A 21,335-nucleotide genomic window follows, 5' to 3' on the forward strand; every position below is an offset into this window, starting at 1 on the left:
GTTCGTGTGGCTGGGACGTTCCGTCGGGTAGACTGGTCGCTTGGTGCAAAGCTTTTCAGTTGACGGTACTTCGCGCGACTTGCGTGTCGATCAGGACGAATCATGATGAAGACAGCAGAACGTCCAATCCCCGAGCATATCTGCGAACCGGCTGGAATCAAAGCTGGATGTAACAACGTATGCCATGACGTAATGATCACGCCGTCGACGAGACGTGAAATCGCAAACTTTCTTTTTCTTCTCCATACTTCTTTCCCAACCGCATTTGCTTCTTCACACCCTCCTTTGTTCCATTTCTGTGCTCGTACAGTACATCTAGAATGTATCGAAAACATTCCTTCTTCCTGTTTTTCAGTTGCCATACTAGAATCGTCCATAAAGCAAGTAAGGTGATAGTTACCAGAACTGTTTTGTTTCTTATTTTTTGTTCATTCCTTGACTTAGGCATGGAGGCTTTCCCTCAGCTTCAGGCACACTGAATGCAACCATAGTACATAGCACCTTACTGAATATTATTTCCCTCCACCTCCTCCTCCTCCGATTTCATACACATGTGTCAACAGTTGATTTTGCTTTAATTTCGGGATGCTTCGTTTCAGGATGCAGACGAAGAACGTGAACCTGAGCCAGGACCAGCTGAACAACTCAGTGCTGGAGGTAAGTGTGGCATAAAGTTGAAACAAAGTATTCTGTTTTAATAAAGTAAGAATAAAGTAGAGAATATGAATCGAGAGAGAGGAAAACGGTAAAGTATTCACGTTAAGGGACAAAAGTCTACCTACTATCCTTCGCTCCTCTGGCACACAGATACGATGGGAAGTTACACATTATCGTAGCGGACCAAGTAACTTTTACTGAACGCTGCACTACAGTTCAAAGTGATACAGACACACGACACGGCTTTTCAACATAGTCACCAAGACTCTGTACACAATTATCGGCACGTTCTACTAAAGGCTCAGTTGCTCGTAGATAGAAATCCTCCCGTGCCGACGTAGCCTTTGGAGGTCCGCTGTGTGTACCTCCTCATAGGCGGAAAATCTGCGGATGGTGCGAATCAATTGGTTCAAATGGCTTTAAGCACTAACATCTGAGGTCGTCAGTCCCCTAGAACTTTGAACTACTTAAACCTAACTAACCTAAGGACGCCACACACATCCATGCCGGAGGCAGGATTCGAACCTGCGACCGTAGCAGCAGTACGGTTCCAGACTGAAGCGCCCAGAACCGCTCGGCCACAACGGCCGACACGAATCAATTACCCGACTGCCTGGACGCTGTCCTCCGCACTCGACCGACCGAGTTGGCCCAGTGGCTAGCACACTGGTCTCACATTCGGGAGGACGACGGTTCAAACCCGCGTCTGCCCATCCTGATTTAGGTTTTCCGTGATTTCTCTAAATCGCTCCTGGCAAATGCCGGGATCGTTCCTTTGAAAGGGCACTGCCGAATCCCTTCCCCGTCCATCCCTAATCCGATGAGACCGGTGACCCCGCTGTTTGGTCTCTTCCCCGCAACAACCCAACTCCACTCTGTGTTCGATGTAGATGCCGTTCCTTCCCTGTCAGCACCGCGCGTGTCTGTGGGGCCTCGGTCAAATTGTTTGCACCATGCCAATACGACTGGACGCGACATTACACTTGGTGCGAATGTCGCCAGAATTTTGCGGTGAATCTGTGTGCACTCCACAAGACTCTGACCGGCCCGCGTACTTCACCGTTGGAACACAGCTCCAGTCGCCGCGCGGCTTCACTCCCACACTGTGGCGCACCTGTCACACGTACCGCAGCACAACTGTGTCTGCAGGAGAACCGAAACACGTACTGCCTCCTGACAATGCGCAGTCGTCTTAGCGTGGGAGGACATGTGTAACATACTGTTTGAAGTCCCCTCTTGCACACTCATGCGGAATCCATAACGCAGGTGCTGCTTCACTACTGTCCTGTGTCCTATTGCTGCATCACGAATGTTGCACAGTTCTACTCTACACAATGTAAACATTCTGCAGCACTACAGAGTAGGACTGTACATAAGTTAAAAAATATCGGGGATCCGAAATATCGATATTTAGAGAAAGTCAACATCGGCTCCTGATATATCGAAAAGATGTATCGATATACACGGTGTTATAAAAAGGTAAGGCCAAACTTTCAGGAAACATTCCTCCCACACAAAGAAAGAAAATATGTTATGTCGACATGTGTTCAAATGGTTCAAATGGATCTAAGCACTATGGGACTGTGGTCATCAGTCCCCTAGAACTTAGAACTATTTAAACCTAACTAACCTAAGGACATCACACACATCCATGCCCGAGGCAGGATTCGAACCTGCGACCGTAGCGGTCACGCGGTTCCAGACTGAAGCGCCTAGAACCGCACGGGCACAACGGCCGGCTTGGACATGTGTCCGGAAACGCTTACTTTCCATGTTAGAGTTCATTTTATTACTTCTCTTCAAATCACATTAATCATGGAATGGAAACACACAGCAACAGAACGTACCAGCGTGACTTCAAACACTTCGTTACAGGAAATGTTCAAAATGTCCTCCGTTAGCGAGGATACATGCATCCACGCTCCGTCGCATGCAATCCCTGATGCGCTGATGCAGCCCTGGAGGATGGCGAATTGTATCACAGCCGTCCACAATACGAGTATGAAGTGTCCCTAAATTTGGTACCGGGGTTGCGTAGACAAGAGCTTTCAGTTGCCTCCATAAATGAAAGTCAAGAGGGTTGAGGTCAGGAGAGCGTGGAGGCCATGGAATTGGACCGCCTCTACCAATCCATCGGTCACCGGATTTGATGTTGAGAAGCGTACGAACACTTCGACTGAAATGTGCAGGAGCTCCATCGTGCATAAACCACATGTTGTGTCGTACTTGTAAAGGCACATGTTCTAGCAGCACAGGTAGAGTACCCCGTATGAAATCATGATAACGTGCTCCATCGAGTATAGGTGGAAGACCATACTGACGAAACTAAAATGAGCCCTAACATGGAAATTAAGCGTTTCCGGACACATGTCCACCTAACATCTTTTCTTTATTTGTGTGTGAGGAATGTTTCCTGAAAGTTTGGCCGAACCTTTTTGTAACACCCTGTATAGATAGTAAAAGTATCTATGCACCGACCTGTGAAGATATCGGCTGCACATTGTAAATATATTGCCGGTTCGCATTTTTTGTTTTATTTTATTTTAATTATTTATTTATTTATTTATTTATTTTTGCAGTGAACACATAGTGTGTTGTGGGGCGATCACTCTGTTATATAAATAATTCGAAAGCCATGATTGCTTAAATACTGTTTATTGAATAACCGTTTTCGACACTCTAAAGGTGCCATCATCGGTTCTGTGAAGATATAACACGACAGGCTTGAGGGAGGCCTTACATTAGTTACACTATGTACATTACTATTAGTACAGTACCACATACCTGAATGTAGCTTAACATTTATGAACCATTTGGATATAACGATACATGAGGCACACTAGCTGATATAAAATCATTGTCACAGAAATAAAAAACAACTACTCTCATGGCTATCCTATTCCATCAGATATGTAAAAGCGAAGTCATAAGTTAAAACTAATTGGTACAATACCGCTGCGGTCACGTTGTATCTTCACAGATCCGAAGATGACACCTGTAGTGTGTCGAAACCGGTTATGCAGTAAACAGTATTTAAGCGATCTTGGCTTTTGAAGTATATTTTTTGATTTGTTATTAGATATTCCGTATATCAACGATCTAGCAGCCTGCTTATCCCTCTTAGAACATGAATTGAAAAGAAAACGATGCCCGTGCACGCTCGGCGATAACCACTTTCCTAACAATGGTAACTGTGTGTAAGTGGCACGGTAAAATGTATCCGATGGGCCCGTCGCTCAGTTTCGTCACATCAGATTTGTCCGCAACACTTCATGTCGACTCCCTGTTATTCCATTTCTGCAAACGCCAGCGATCTAGCAGTTGTGGTGTCAAAATTGCGTGGTGAAGCTAAACGTTGCGGTTTTTGTTGGTAGCCCCAAGCGCCGATTACGTCAGCCTTTCCCGTCACACTTCTCTGGACACCGCAATGACCAGTCTTGTTTAGATTTTTGTTCCTCGCTTTCTACAACTGTTTTTGGAGAGTACCGATGGGAAGAAATAGCACACTAGTTGCATTAAAAATAATTTCTTAACGCAACTGGTGTGCTGTTACTTCACGTAGGGAATTTTGTTATTCCATTTACTTCGTAACCCCCACCCCAGTGCAAACAGACTACTTCTTTCGTACGACCTATACTTCCTTCACAAGTCAAAGAGAAAAACTGGATGTGATGAAAGCTAAAAAAGTAGTAAGACTCCTTCACACTGTGAAACTAAAATTATGTCCTAATACCATTTCAAAAGAACGACTTCAAACATATACTGAAAATTGTGAAAAAAATAATATAAAATGAAGATGTTGGCACTCGATATTGCCGTATCTATTGGCAAAGGGTGGGGGGGGGGGGTGGCGTGCTATTACTGACTACATCTATCGATATTTTTGCAAAACGGTAAAACGAAATATTGATATTTTATCAACACCCCTGCTACAGAGCACTGCACAGCACCACACCCCTACACTACATTACTGTACTGCACTCTGCACTTGATGTCAGGAGTAAAACCGGTTTTTCCATAATTTTTTTTCTGGACTGTTAGCCCCTGGTGGTGGTGGTGGTGGTTAGTGTTTAACGTCCCGTCGACAACGAGGTCATTAGAGACGGAGCGCAAGCTCGGGTTAGGGAAGGATTGGGAGGGAAATCGGCCGTGCCCTTTCAAAGGAACCATCCCGGCATTTGCCTGAAACGATTTAGGGAAATCACGGAAAACCTATATCAGGATGGCTGGAGACGGGATTGAACCGTCGTCTCTCACCCGCTGACTGCTTCCGGAAGGACGTTCTGGTTTGGTGTTCTGCCTCGGTGCGTCTCGTCATGACGCAAGGCCACTTCTTGCTTGCGTCTCAGCCATGTAGGCTCGCACTTTGTACGCTGATGTTCCGCGTGTCAGCAAGTTTTGCTAGTGTCACGGACGTAGTATGCAGCATGAGACACCTTCCGAGGCTATAGTAGATCCCTCGAATATAAACCATTGCCTAATAGCTGGAACGAAGCACGCGTGACACCTGTCTACAAGAATGCTAGCAGAAGTGAAACACAAAACTGCCGTCCAGTGCCTTCGACATCCACTTGTAGTTGAATCTTAGAATATGTTCTGGGGTCAAACGTATTGGGATATCTCGAAGAGAACGACCTTCTCCATGCCAACCAGCACGGATTTCGAAAACATAGACGATTCAGCTGTTTACCAACGCCACTGACACGAATATCTATTTCACTCATCGGCGAAATCAAAAGGAGGGGTGGTAACATTAAGGGCGCAATGGGAATTCCACAGTTAAATGCAAAGGAGAGGGCGGACAGATGGAAAGAGAACATCGAAGGATTCTATGAGGGGTAAGATTTCTGTGATGTCGCGAGTGAAGAAGAGTCAGGAGTCGACTGGGAAGAGATAGTGGATCCAGTATTGGAAACAGAATTTAGAAGAGTTTTGGAAGACATAAGATCGAATAAGACAGAAGGGGTACATAACATTCCATCAGAATTTCTAAAGTCACTGGGAGAAGCGGCAACAAAACGACTGTTCACGTTGATGTGTAGAATGTATGTGTGTGGCGATACGCCAACTGGCTTTCGAAAATAACATCATCCACACAGTTCGGAAAACTGCAGTAACTGACAAGTGCGAGAATTATCGCACAATCAGCTTGACAGCTCAAGCATCGAAGTCGCCGACAAGAGTAATATGCAGAAGAATGGGAAAGAAAATTGAGGATGAGTTAGATGACGATCAGTTGGGCTTTAGGAAAGGTAAAGGCACGAGAAAGGCAATTCTGACGTTGCAGCTGATAACGGAAGTAAGATTAAAGAAAATCCAAGACACGTTCATAGGATCTGTCGATCTCGAAAAAGTCTACGACAATGTAAAATGATGCTACATGTTCGAAATTCTTCAGAAAATAGCGGTAACTGTAGGAACACAGGTAACGTACAATATGTGCAAGTACCAACAGGGAATAATAAGAGCGAAAGACCAGGAACAAAGCGCTCGATTAAAAATCGTGTAAGTCTTTCGACCCCACTGTTCAACCTGTACAGCGAAGAAGGAATGACGGAGATAAACGAAAGTTTCAAGTGTGTAATTAAAATTCAAGGTGAATGAACATCAGTGATAAGATTCGCTGATGACATTGCTATCCTCAGTGGAAGTGAAGAAGAATTACATGGCTTGCTGACTGGAAAGATCACTCTAATTAAGTAGAGAATATGGACTGAGAGTAAATCAAAGAAAGACGCAAGTAATGAGAAGTAGCAGAACAGTGATAAAGTTAAGATCAAGATTGGTGATCACAAGGTAGATTAAGTTAAGGAACTCTGTTATTTAGGCAGAAAAATAACACACAACCATCGGAGCAAGGGAGACATAACAAGCCAAGAGAAGTCTACCAGTGTCAAACATAGGCTCTAATTTGAAATCTTGGACAATTTAAGTTTGGAACACAGGATTGTATGGTAGTGAAACATGGACTGAGGGAAAACCGGAAAAGCAGAGGTTCGAAGCATTTGAGATGTGGTGCTATAGAAGAATGTTGAAAATTAGGTGCTGATAAGGTAAGGAATGAGGAGTTTTTCCAGAGATTCGGCGAGGAAAGGAATATATGGAAAACACTGACAAGAAGGAGGAACAGGATAGTAGGTCTTCTGTTAAGACATCAGGGAATGACTTCCATGGTACTGCAGGGAGCTGTAGAGGTTAAAAGCTGTAGAGGAATAGGAATACATCCAGCAAAAAATTGACGACGTATGTTGCAAGTGCTACTGTGAGATGAAGAGGTTGGCACAGAAGAGGAATTCGTGACAGACCGCATCAAACAAGTTAAAAGACCAACAAAAAAGTAAATTAATTAATTAAATTTAAAAAATCATGGGAAACCCAACTGGCACTTTTCTCATATGACATTCTGAAAGTCATGATGACAATTTGAAAGCCAGGGATCAAAGCAGTCAGGTAGACACAGTATTTCCTGATTGGCGAAAAGCATTTGACTCAGTACCACACCTTCGATTACTGTCAAAAGTTCGATCATATGGGGTATCAAGTGAAACATTTTACGAGATTGACGACCTTTTCATTGGGGAGAACACAGCATGTCATCGTCAGATGTGGAAGTACCTTCGGATGTTCCGCAGGAAAGTTTGTTGGGACACTTTCGGTTCGCGTTCTACATTAATGACGTTGTAGATAATATTAATAGCAACCTCAGACTATTTGCTGACGATGCAGTATTCTATGATGAAGTACTGTCTGGAAGAAGCTGCATAAGTATTCAGTCGAATGTTGATAAGATTTCAAAGTGGTGCAATGATTTCTTTCAATATATTCAGAAATGTAATGTTGTACACTTCACAAAACGAAAAAAACGTAGTATCCTATGACCATAATATTAATGAGTCACAGCAGGAATCGGCCAACTCGTACAAATACCTTCGTGTCACACTTTGTAGGGATATGAAGTGGAATGATCATGTAGGCTGAGTTGTGGGCAAAGTAGGTGGTATACTTGGTCTATCGGGGGAATACTGAGGAAGCGAAATCAGTCCACAAAGGAGACTGCTTATAGATCTTTCATCCAACCCATTCTAGAATACTGGTCAAGTGTGTGGGGCCTGTACCAGATAGAACTGGCAGGGGATATTGAACGACAGGGGCAGCACGAATGATGACAGGTTTGTCTGACCCTCGCGAGAATGTCACCGAGATGTTGAACGGACTGAACTGGCTTTCCATGCGTGTATGGAACGAGAAAAAGGATGTGACTGGAACAGGGAAAATCCCTAATAACTGGTACAATGCGCTTGACAGTGGTTCACAGAATATACAGGACCGGTATATTTGAAACGGCAATACAAACTAAACGACCAGCGATAGAAATACACCGTTTGTTGCAATATGCTTGGGACAACAGTACATTTTCAGGCAGACAAACTTTCAAAATTACAGTAGTTACAATTGTCAACAACAGATGGCGCTGCGGTCTGGGAAACTCTATAGTACGATATTTTCCACATATCCACCACGCGTAGCAATAATATGGCGTAGTCTCTGAATGAAATTCCCCGAAACCTTTGACAACGTGTCTGGCGGAATGGCTTCACATGAGGATGTGATGTACTCCTTCAGCTGTTCAATTGTTTCTGGATTCTGGCGGTACACCTGGTCTTTCAAGTGTCCCCACAGAAAGAAGTCACAGGGGTTCATGTCTGGCGAATAGGGAGGCCAATCCACGCCGCCTCCTGTATGTTTCGGATAGCCCAAAGCAATCACACGACCATCGAAATATTCATTCAGGAAATTAAAGACGTCGGCCATGCGATGTGGCCGGGCACCATCTTGCATAAACTACGAGATGTTCGCAGTGTCGTCCATGGCAGTTTGTACCGCCACAAATTCACGAAGAATGTCCATATAGCGTGATGCAGTAATCGTTTTGGATCTGAAAAATGGGCCAATGATTCCTTTGGAAGAAATGGCGGCCCAGACCAGTACTTTTTGAGGATGCAGGGATGATGGGACTTTTCGGTTCCCCATATGCGCCAGTTCTGTTTATTGACGAAGCGGTCCTGGTAAAAATAAGCTTCGTCAGTAAACCAAATGCTGCCCACGTGCATATCACCGTCATCAATCCTGTGCACTATATCGTTAGTGAATGTCTCTCGTGCAGCAATGGTAGCGGCGCTGAGGGGTTGCCGCATTTGAATTTTGTATGGATAGAGGTGTAAACTCTGGCGCATGAGACGATACGTGGACGTTGGCGTCATTTGGACCGCAGCTGCAACACGGTGAATGGAAACCCGAGGCCACTGTTGGATCACCTGCTGCACTAGCTGCGCGTTGCCCTCTGTGGTCGCCGTACGCGGTTGCCCTACCTTTCCAGCACGTTCATCCGTCACGTTCCTAGTCCGTTGAAATTTTTCAAACAGATCCTTTATTGTATCGCTTTTCGGTCCTTTGGTTACATTAAACCTCCGTTGAAAACTTCGTCTTGTTGCAACAACACTGTGTTCTAGGCGGTGGAATGTCAACACCAGAAAAATCCTCTGTTCTAAGGAATAAACCATGTTGTTCACAGCACACTTGCACGTTGTGAACAGCACACGCTTACAGCAGAAAGACGATGTACAGAATGGCGCACCCACAGACTGTGTTGTCTTCTATATCTTTCACATCATATGCAGCGCCATCTGTTTTTGAAAATTGTAACTACTGTAATTTCGAAAGTTTGTCCGCCTGAAAATGTACTGTTGTCCCAAGCATATTGCAACAAACGGTGTATTTCTATCGCTGCTCGTTTAGTTTTTATTGCCGTTTCAAATATACCGGTCATTTTTTAAAGACCCTGTACAGTCGTGGACAAAACGAGCGAGACCCCTCGCCTTTTCGTTATGCTGATCCGCACAGCTTTAAAGTTTGCTACACAGCATAACAGGCAAGGCGACGAAGTGCTACTACCAACATACTATGCACAGGCGTGAAATTGAAAAACTATCCGAACTTTGTCAGACTGTAAGACTATACTAAAGCTGATTAGTGTGTTAAACAGAACACTTAAATATAAGATATAAATGAAAGACGAAACGCTATTTAGTATGAACTGTGTTAATAAAAATGAATTTCAGCTTATCGAGATAACACAACTGTTTTAGTAATACAAAGTACCCCAGATCGTTACGAATTAGCAAAATACTATGCGGATTCGGCCGCGAAACAGTCTGTGTCATCGTTCAGACCAGTCACACTGGACCCTAACATAGAAGCTCACTTTTTTACACCACCAAGGGACCGGATGCCGCAAGAAGTGCGGTACATTTCCGCTTATTATGTCTACTCGAGCTAAAGGGGTTTTAAAAGTTGGGTAGACAATTAGATGGTCAAGAAAGTGAACTAGTAGGGTTCCTTTTTACCGATTTAGGTGACAAGATCCTAAGAACGAAATAGCTACGACAGTTACTGAAGATGAGGGCCGCATAAATAATTCCCTCTACTCTTTATTCGAAATGTTCTAGTTACAGTCGATACCGGTATATCAGCATATTAATCGTAGCTACGTTTTGGAACCAAAACCCGTTTACAGAAATGCAAATAAAATCCATTTGCCTATACACGTGTAAATTCAGATCCCAGTATTAATGGCAATGCGTTTTAGAAGTGCGAGCACTCCCATTGCTAGCTAGCTTAAGAAACACTTCGGCTAAAGTACGTTTTCTCACTGTGGTGAGTCTAATGGAGAATTCGAAACACTGTAAAATACGTTTGGCAGCTATGTCACCGTTTATTTCCAGGGGTGGTGCAGAATTATCCTACTACATTCACTCGCTAGTAACAGTATTTTGTTATTTCGGTAAACATTCCGAATGATTGTCACTTGAGCGGCGGCATAAAGGTAGAAAATTCATGTTTTTGAGTCCAGAAAACTCTATGCAACAGAAACTGCAAATCATTTTGCCATTTTCATTGTGAAATTGCCGGCTTATTCATGTTTGGGGTAATTGTCTGCTAGTGTAGTGAAAGGTGTTTACCACTGTAAGGGAGGTCTGGTTTGTTTTCTGTTCCAATCTCGATGGAGGCAGATAGACTATCAGTAAAGCACTTTTAAGAAATTCCCGCGCCCGCCCCCAATACGTTTTATTGCTACCTTTATTCTGTACCGGCTCCCTGTGGATGTCAATATGAAACTCTTGTAGTATTTCATACTTGTTACTGCCTACTTTTTCCGCTTCTGTCAATAGTTGAATTGACTTAAGTGTGGCACTGAATGATTTTTAACTCAATTTCGTTATGAATCTTCACGCATTGCTAAATTTGCACACTTTTATGGTAGGTCAGCTACAGTAATCCAGTATGACTAGTCTGAACGTTGACACAGACCGTTCCGCTGCCGAATGCGCTTAATATTTTGCTAATTCGTAACGATCTGGGGTATTTTGTCTTACTAAAACAGTTAGGTTATCTCGATATGCTGAAATTCATTTTTGTTGATACAGTTTATACTAATTAGCGTTTCTTCTGTCAATTATATCTTATATTTACGTGTTGTGCTTAACACACTAATCAGCATTGCCGGCCTCTGTGACCGAGCGGTTCTAGTCTCTTCAGTCTGAAACCGCGCGACTGCTATAGTCGCAGGTTCGAATCCTGCCTCGGGCATGGATGTGTGTGATGTCTTTAGGTTAGTTAGATTTAAGTAGTTCTAAGTTCTAGGGGATTGATGACCTCAGATGTTAATTCCCATAGTGCTCAGAGACATTTGAACCATTTGAACTAATCAGCATCAATGTAGTCTTACACATGATTGAAAACAGTCTAAATAACTGCGGATATTTTTTTCAATTTCACACCTGTGCATAGTATGTTGGTAGCACATCGTCGCCTTGCCTGTTATACTGTGTAGCAGACTTTAAAGCTGTGCGGATCAGCATAACGAAAAGGCGCGAGGGCTCATATTGTCGACGACTGTACATGTAGAGTCTTAGGGTGCGTGTAAGCCATGAGCAGATAGTTTCGAGACCACTGGCTGAGAATGTCACAGATTTTTGTAACGGCCGAAATTTCACTGAGCGCAGTTTTCATGTATCTGGTGAAAACGTGAAGTTTTGGAGAAGAGGTTTGAAGAAAAATACAACGCGTCCTGACAGTACCAGAAGACTTTCCCCCTCAGAGCAGTGGCTTGCTGCGAGCGGTCGCAGCCGTTGGCAGCCCTGGCGAGGCTGGGCTTCCCCCAGGTGAGCTAACGACTGCCGGCCCCTCCCTCTCAGGCAGAGGCAGAGGCAGAGGTCTGGCGGACGCTCCAGGGGCCGTCAGGTAGGCAGTCGCCCCTCACGCACCTGCTTTGCTTCGCTTTTGTCCGCAGCCTTTCACTCTCGGCCGCATCTGCTCTCTCTCTACAGCCCAACCGTCAGAAGCTCCGCTCCACTTCTCTGCGTCACGGAGTTCAGCACACGGACACAGAGCGGAACCTGGTGCGCGGTCTCAGAGGTGCGGGTAGTTCGCTACACGAGGTTCGTTTGAGCAGTAGCCAGGGCAGGCGCACCTTCTCCCGCTTCTGACTACTTTTAGTGTGGCTATTGGCTGTATCAGCAGCAGCTGCAAGCAGCCAAATGCTGCCTGGGAAAATCTTTCTGTCGCGCCAACGCTGCCAGATTCGCACATATACAGAGCTGTCTGAGTTGTGACAAGGAGAGTCTCCATGAAACGTGGGACTTAGGGAAACCAGGAAAAGGTGTGGGTGATGGAAGGTTGATTGATAGAGCATGAAACCGGTCTCCAAACTGACAATATATCGCCCTACACCAAGTCCATGTAGTACACATACAATTCACATCCTGTGCCATAAAAAATTGTCCCTTTTGCATCATTCATTTAGCTACCAACTGCCAGACACCCTTACACATACCGCGAAGATAGACAGCATCATATACACTCCTCACAGCACAACATATTTCTCCGCAGCTGATGGTCACCTATCATCCACATCCGACACGTGACCAGAGCACCCTCAGTGGACCGAAGTCACTCTACAAACTGTTGTACAAAAACAGGCTCGTTTCCCCTTGGCACAAAGGCAACACCATTTCTGGTCCCGACCTGCTTTCTTGCTTTGTTTCTACAACATTCTCCAGACTCTGGGGTTAGAAAAAGACATGTTTTTTCACATGGTTTGCCAGAATATTATACCATTTACACGATACTTCTTGATATCAAGCACACAGCAATATCGCTTGCATATCAGTATTACTCGTGGAATATAATTCTGACGATACAGACTGGAAATAATTCTCTGGAAACCCAAAACTTTAGGGAGGTGGAGAGTGCTGCAAACCACTGTACCTAGAAACTTATCCCGTCTGCGAAGATCTTTTCATAGAAACTCGAAAAAAATTGAGGAAACTGATATTTTCACTCGTGGATACCGATGTCGACGATGTAACAGATTCCAAATCAACCCTACAATTTTCAAAGTCAGCTAATGTTTTTCTCATGTCTAGAGAACCAGAAAATATGTCTTCCACCTGTCTTTCACCTGCTAGATGCGCACACCACAATCGATGTTCTCTCAACTAAATAAAGATGGGAAATGTGAAGAAGCAGTCAATCAGGCAATTTACATGAGAGGGAATAATGGTTCAGTGCAAACACATGTCCATACTGAATCTCCTCAAATTTCCACGTGGCCATGAAAGCTGTCCAAAACATACTAAGTATTAATTTGCTATTCGGCTGTCTAGAGGATGACACGTTATTTCAGCTACATTCCTGCTTCCCAACAGGCCTCTCCATTCCGAGAGCTCCTACCGTTAGCTGGAAATGTGAATCACTCCCGCCACAGGTCACTGGCACTGCATGCCAGGCACCAAGCGGTGTTGGTCCAAATTGCTGTACACACCAGCGACGTCGGCTGCAATGTCGTATATCCAAACTACAGTGTTGAGCCCACTGTGATTTAAACCACCATACATTTGGATGGGAATGGGCTAAAAAGAAACCTTCTGGTTAGGCAATAATACGACACAAACTCGCAGGAAAACACACCAAAATTATTGCTGTTTTCATTTTCTATTTACATACCTACCCAACAGAATGCAGCACACTATAATTTTGGGTAGTTTCCTACATTATACCAGTGAACTTGTTCCTCACAAAAAAAGATGTGGTTTGTGTGCTTTTCCAGTAGTCATTAATGGTAAGGTAACGTATCAAGATGGAGGAAATACTTGTTGCATTGTGTAAATCAAGTTACATGAACCTTATGTAACAATATATGTACGATATTTGTTAACACTGATCAGCTGGCACTTTACACGTGGTTTCACTTTGCCAGCTTGTGTGCTTTTTTCTCTGTTGCTCAGATTTCCATGTTTCTTTCCAGAAGAACGCCCAGCTGATACAGCAGCAGCAGCAGCAGCCGCTGTCACCGGCCAGCCCAGGGAGTCCCCCACCACCGCTGCCACCCAGAGCGCCAGGTAAGCCAACCTCTGAAAGCTAAAGTTACCAACAGGAGAGCAGCCAATGGGTGGCTTGTAAAGATTCGTGGTGACGTAGTTTGCTGTTTGACCACTGTTCTCTGTATCTCTGTCATCTACCTCTACCACATATTACACGTATTCTTAGATGGTGACAATTATCGGACTATATGAAATAAAATCGCCATAATTTCTGAATGATTTGCGTTACGACTTTCCAACTGTACGTTTGGCCGCGAGGAGGGATGGGAATTGGTATGCGCATATATGGTTTAGTTTATCAACAAATTCCACTTGCATCTGGATGGGTTCGTCAATAAATTGGCGCATCTGGGGGAATGATAATACGCCTTTCGCCATCGAGAAGTCTCTTCATCCTCAATGGGTGACTGTGTGGCGTGCAATGTCCAGACGCAGAATAATCGGTGCGATGTTCCTTGATGGCACGGTGACTACCGAACGTCACATGAAGGTTTTGGAAGATGATTTCATCCCCATTCTCCAAAGTAACCTTGATTTCGACGAGATGTGGTTCATGCAAGACGGAGCTACATCCTGTCGAAGCAGGGCAGTTTTTGATACCCTGGTAAGCACTTTGGGGACCGCTGGCATGGTTCTCGATTGGCCGCCATATTATCCGCATCTGAACACTTGCGACTCATTTCTGTGGGGCTATCTTAAAGACAAGGTGTACAGCAATAACTATTTCTCAGATGAAAACAGCCATTCAGGAAGTGTTCGAGAGTATCGATGTTCCGACACTTCAGCGGGTCATGCAGAATTGCGTTATTCGTCTGCGCCACATCATTGCCAATAGTGCAAGACATATAGAACATGTCATAACCTAAATCCGAATATCTGTAGTGACGTTTGCATGTTGAAGAGAGTGTGTGCATGCCTTAGTTTGAAACTAATTTCATATAGTTGAATAATTGTCATTTTGTAAGTGCATTTATCACTCCTGTAAAGGGGCTTCCCCATACCTCCTATAAGAAACTAGGTAGCTGAACGGGAGAAACACATTCTTGTATGATGCTACAGTCATCCTATCATTGTGCTTGGAAAATTGTTCTGCACATACCTAACAAGTAGACAAAAATGGCTCTGAGCATTATGGGACTTAACTTGTAAGGTCATCAGTCCCCTAGAACTTAGAACTACTTAAACCTAACTAACCTAATGACATCACAAACATCCATGCCCGAGGCAGGATTCGAACCTGCGACCGTAACGGTCGCGCGGTTCCAGACTGAAGCGCCTAGAACCGCTCGGCCACAGCGGCCGGCACAAGTAGACAGCCACGCTGTCACAGCATAGTAGTGATCCACTCATGAAGGAATACAACTCGTTCACAATAATGAAACTCTCTAGCAGATTAAAACTTAGTGCCAGATAGAGTCCCGAACTGAGAACCTTTGCCTTTCCCAAGCAAGTACTCTACCGACTCAGCTACCCAAGTACGACTCACGACCTGTCCTCACAGCTTTACTTCCACCAGTACCTCATCTATCACCTTCCAAACTTCACAGAAGCTCTATTGCGAAAATTGCGGAATTAGCACTGCTGGAAAAATGGACAATGCAGAGACATAGCTTAGCCGCAGCCTGGAGAATGTTCTTCCCGGAGTAAATTTTTCGTTCTGCAGTGGAGCTTGCACAGATATGAAAACTTCTTGGCAGATTAAAACCGTGTTTCAGATCGAGTTACAACTCGGGACCCTTGCCTTTCGAGGGTAAGTCTCTACCGACTATGCCACAAAAGCAACCAAGCCATCGAAATTACCAGGTTCTACTCTGCCAGGAAGTGGCAAATCACCGAACACTTTGCTGCAGAGTGAAAAATTCATTCTGCCCCACAACAGCGTCCACGTTGTGAAGCCTTTGATTACTACCAGAGGCGTACTGCTGCCCCCCAGCATCTGTGGCGAGGTGTATGTATCGAGCAACCGTTCGCCTGGCTGACAACGTGCCACAGTATGTCCGTAGAGCTGGTGTAACAAGGGTGGCGATTCATCCGTCCTACCAGGCGACACTGTCCCGTTGATCCACGGTGTAATGTCGATGAATCTGCGCCCATTCCAGTCGTAACTGGTGATGTCACCGGGTAAACATGGGGAAACGTGTCGTGATCATCTACTGTGGAGCTCCATGTCTACTTTCTGCTGAGCGGCGTGCTTCGAAACACAGCGCTGTACTCCGTCATCAGGTCTGCCACACATCGCCGCCTATCGTGATATACAGAAGCCGCCTATCGTGATCTACAGTACGGACAAGCTTACAAGTTCCAGATCTGTGATTGGGCGTGTACATCCAACACCTTGTCGTCTACTCTCAGTTTCACTATCCTTCAACCACTTTCCAAAGTTGCTCATGACAGCTACGTCGTCCATACTGTGGGAGGGAGCAGAAGGGGGGGCGGAGGGGGTGGGGGCGATACTGGAGACCAAGTGGGTGCCGCGCCCCTTCCCCCTATCTCTTACGGAGAGGAAAAATATAGTGTAGTTAAGAGTTTTTGTTTCAAGAGAGTGATTTAAAAGTCGGTATTATGCAGAATTTTAATAGTTTCGGAAGGAACTTTTTTTTATGAATACCTTAAAGTCGGATCCGATGGCCTTTGCAGTATGGGCCCTTCAAAACCCCCACAAACCAACCAACCAACCAACTTAAAAGTCGCCATTCGTCTTATTTATTTTATTTTTTTATGTACACATCAATTTCCGTAGGACCAAATTGAGGAGTAAATCTCCAAGGACATGTAACGTGTCGATACATCAAATTACAACATACAAGTTATAACAGATAAAAATGATGTGTTTATGAACCCGAAAGTCAAGCCGTAAGTTTAAGTAAATGCAATCAAAAATACAACAAGAATCAACTTAATTTTTCAAGAAACTCGACAGAGTAGGAGGTGTGGCCCATGAGGAAACTCTTCAGTTTCGATTTGAAAGTGCGAGGACTACTGCTAAGATTTTAGAACTCTTGTAGTAGCTTATTGAAAATGGATGCTGCAGTATACTCGAAAATGGTTCAAATGCATCTGAACATTATAGGACTTAACATCTGAGGTCATCAGTCCCCTAGACTTAGAACTACTTAAACCTAACTAACCTAAGGACATTACACATATACATGGCCGAGGCAGGATTTGAACCTGCGACCGCAGCAGAAGAGCGGCTCCAGACTGAAGCGCCTAGAACCGCTCGGCCACAAGGACCGGCTTGCAGTATACTGCACACCTTTCTGCACAATAGTTAAGGAAATCCGATCCAAATGCAATGCCGAGTATTAACTGAGTGAAAGCTATGAAACTTCCTGGAAGATTAAAACTGTGTGCCCGACCGAGACTCGAACTCGGGACCTTTGCCTTTCGCGGACAAGTGCTGTACCATCTGAGCCACCGAAGCACGACTCACGCCCGGTACTCACAGCTTTACTTCTGCCAGTATCTCGTCTCCTACCTTCCAAACTTTACAGAAGCTCTCCTGCGAACCTTGCAGAACTAGCACTCCTGAAAGAAAGGATACTGCGGAGACATGGCTTAGCCACAGCCCGGGGGATGTTTCCAGAATGAGATTCTCACTCTGCAGCGGAGTGTGCGCTGATATGAAACTTCCTGGCACATTAAAACTGTGTGCCCAACCGAGACTCGAACTCGGGACCTTTGCCTTTCGCGGGCAAGTGCTCTACCATCTGAGCTACCGAAGCACGACTCACGCCCGGTACTCACAGCTTTACTTCTGCCAGTATCTCGTCTCCTACCTTCCAAACTTTACAGAAGCTCTCCTGCGAACCTGGCAGAACTAGCACTCCTGAAAGAAAGGATACTGCGGAGACATGGCTTAGCCACAGCCCGGGGGATGTTTCCAGAATGAGATTCTCACTCTGCAGCGGAGTGTGCGCTGATATGAAACTTCCTGGCACATTAAAACTGTGTGCCCAACCGAGACTCGAACTCGGGACCTTTGCCTTTCGCGGGCAAGTGCTCTACCATCTGAGCTACCGAAGCACGACTCACGCCCGGTACTCACAGCTTTACTTCTGCCAGTATCTCGTCTCCTACCTTCCAAACTTTACAGAAGCTCTCCTGCGAACCTGGCAGAACTAGCACTCCTGAAAGAAAGGATACTGCGGAGACATGGCTTAGCCACAGCCCGGGGGATGTTTCCAGAATGAGATTCTCACTCTGCAGCGGAGTGTGCGCTGATATGAAACTTCCTGGCACATTAAAACTGTGTGCCCAACCGAGACTCGAACTCGGGACTTTTGCCTTTCGCGGGCAAGTGCTCTACCAACTGAGCTACCGAAGCACGACTCACGTCCTGTACTCACAGCTTTACTTCTGCCAGTATCTGAGGAACGGACGTGAGTCATGCTTGGCTAGCTCAGATGGTAGAGCACTTTCCCGTGGAAGGCAAAGGTCCCGGGCGTGAGTCGTGCTTGGGTACCTCAGATGGTAGAGCACTTGCCCGCGAAAGACAAAGATCCCGAGTTCGAGTCTCGGTCGGGCACACAGTTTTAATCTGCCAGGAAGTTTCATATCGACGCACACTCCGCTGCAGAGTGAAAATCTGATTCTAAGTGAAAGCTGCTTATTCTTGGGAATAGCTAATATTGTTAGCAAGCAATGACAGTAAGGAATATATATATTGAGCTGCCAATGTCAAAATACCCAAACTCGAGAACAGGGGTCGAAAAGAGTTTCGTGAGCTTTACACCACTTATTGTCCGAACCGCCCGTTTCTGAACCAAAAATATCCGTTTAGAAGGGGAAGAGTCAACCCAAAATATAATACCATATGACACAAGCGAATGAAAACATGCGAAGTTGACTAATTTTCGTGTCGAACCATCACTCATATCAGATACCGTTCGAAAAGTAAAAATGGCAGCCTTAAGTCATTGAACAGGATTCTGAACAAAGGCTTTCCACGACAGTTTACTATCTGTCTGAACACCTAGAAATTTGAACTGTTCAGTTTCACTAATCATATGCCCTGGGTACGGCGTGCGGTAGCCGTCGTGGGGTTGTGGATCACTGTTGCTGCGGCGGGGGTGGAGCCTGTCCGTTGTTTCTAGTTCCCCAGTTTACATACATACAAGTAGTAGTTGATCTGCTCTTTGCAAATCCTGTCCACTAGTTTGTGTTACCTAGGTGGTATATTCTTATTCACCCTCTTCTTTTATCCTAAAACCTCCCTTTTATTATGGACTGTAGAAGTACCACATTTATTCGGAAAGTAAGTCTGATAGGTCGCACAGTGGAAATCACAGTGAAAATCCGATGAAGCTCCGCACAGAGATTTCGCCTGATTTCACCCAGCCCACGTAACTTAACCGCCATACACCTCCTTCTTCATGACTATTCTCGGTCCCACACTGCGGCGGTACTGAGGACGTCCCTGCAGCGTTTTCGGTGGGAAGTGTCTGATCACCGGACACACAGCCTGGACTTGGCTCCCTCTGATTTTCGTCTCCACCGACATGAACCGCTGGCGCTGTAGGTAACATTTTGGTTGACACAACGAACTGCAGACCAGCGTGGAGAATGGGCAGGAAGCACAGGCTGCTGTCTTCTATCACAAGGGTATTGCAAAGTTGGTACGACACTACGACAAATATCTAAGTCGGAGCAGCTCTGCAGGAAGAATAGCGGTTACTGCCTCAACATAATATTGATGACGTCATGCACAGCATGTCCCGCCGTTGTCAGTCCGGTATTAGTGCCATAGATGTCACACCATATACTGAGCCTATTAACCAGTTGTCAGAATGTGGGTCCAATCCCTTAAGTTGGAAAAAAATGAAAAACATTCTTGTCTACCATTACGTATATTGCATTTCAGTACCTCTCTATTCTTTACATTCTTTCTACTTTACTATCATCTGTTTATACTGTTCTGTAGCAAACTTTCCGTTTGTTCAATAATTTTGGACACCAGTGTATTTATGTCGCAAAGTATGAGTCCATAAATGGACCCCTGAAGGCCTTGGTTGAACTACGAGGGTGGTCTGAAGAGTAGATTACAACATCAGGGTTTTCCCGAGAGCTTGGTTCAACTTCAGATAGGCTCCGTGTGAAACTGCAAGTCATTCCGTCCCGTAGCTGGCAGCTGGTAGCTGACTCAACAAGGCGCGGAAACGGTGAAAATCGATTAGTCCCAGTGAGATTTTTTGTAAGAGAACGTTTGACTACAACGGAAGGTTTATCAGAAGTTGTTCAGTTTCCATCTTGATAATATGGATTGTCGAAGGTAAACGTGGCTGTGCAAGAATCCAAGGTGATAAACATGAAAGACATTTGAAAAGTGCTACCACGTCATGAACCGTAGGAATTCAAAAATAACGTGTCGGCCATATCTTGTACGAGGAACTGCACGTGAGAACGGTACCTTTGTGCAGGCTGTGTGCCGTGCCTACCGACGGCGGATCAGAAATAAATTCGAACGACAGTTTCCGTACAGTGTTCGTACCTTTTCGCAAGAAAAGGAAAAGTTATTTTCTGCATCGGTACGTGAAAGTGGATGAAAGATGAGTTTATCACTACGCTGCTGAACGAAACAGCCAAAACGGTGGACAGAGGGGGCGGGTTCCTTGGCGCCAAGAAAGACGAAGACAGTGTCATCAGGGGGAGGGTCATGGCATCAGCGTTCTGCGATGTGAATCGAATGCTGTTAATTACCTGTCTTCAAAAAGATAACACAATAACTTGGGGGGCGGGTATAATTGTAATCTTCTAACGGTTCTGGATGCAAAAATTCTAGAAAACAGACCTAGTTTGCAGAAGACAAACGGTATCATCTCTCATTAAGACAGGGTTGGCTCTGAGCACTCTGGGACTCAACATCTGAGGTCATTAGTCCCCTAGAACTTAGAACTACTTAAACCTAACTAACCTAAGGACATCACACACATCCATGCCCGAGGCAGGATTCGAACCTGCGACCGTAGCGGGCTCGCGGTTCCGGACTGTAGCGCCTAGAACCGCACGGCCACTCCGGCCGGCTTAAGACAGGGCACCTGCTCCCAAAAGTGTCTTGTTAATTGAACAATACTGAGATCTGCGATATGAAGGGTTGGGATGTAGGATCTGCTCCCCATCTTTGGCTGCATCAGACTTGTACCTCTTCTTAACACTAAAATTCTTCTTTGTTGTTCATGGTTTTCCATTCAAAGGTTTTTTAGAACGTAAATTCTCGGTGTTACTTTATCCATGTTG

At 45.0% G+C, this 21,335-nt stretch overlaps 1 protein-coding gene across 3 annotated transcripts in view; it reads left to right on the top strand.

Moving 5' to 3' along the window:
• Nucleotides 1–21,335, top strand: part of LOC126292282 (filaggrin-2-like) — a 750,701-nt gene that overhangs the window by 239,292 nt on the left and 490,074 nt on the right. For 2 of the 3 annotated variants that reach the window (XR_007552076.1, XM_049986195.1), the window contains exons 2-3: nt 600–657; nt 14,024–14,117. Coding sequence is in view for 2 of the 3 variants with exons in the window: in XM_049986195.1 (XP_049842152.1) it covers nt 601–657; nt 14,024–14,117 (151 nt within the window). In the remaining variant the exon portion in view is untranslated. The remainder of the gene's footprint in view (nt 1–599; nt 658–14,023; nt 14,118–21,335) is intronic. The other variant, XM_049986196.1, reaches the window with a different exon arrangement.

This window comes from Schistocerca gregaria, chromosome 9 (assembly GCF_023897955.1).
Source record: "Schistocerca gregaria isolate iqSchGreg1 chromosome 9, iqSchGreg1.2, whole genome shotgun sequence".
In the NCBI taxonomy this organism is placed as follows: domain Eukaryota; kingdom Metazoa; phylum Arthropoda; class Insecta; order Orthoptera; family Acrididae; genus Schistocerca; species Schistocerca gregaria.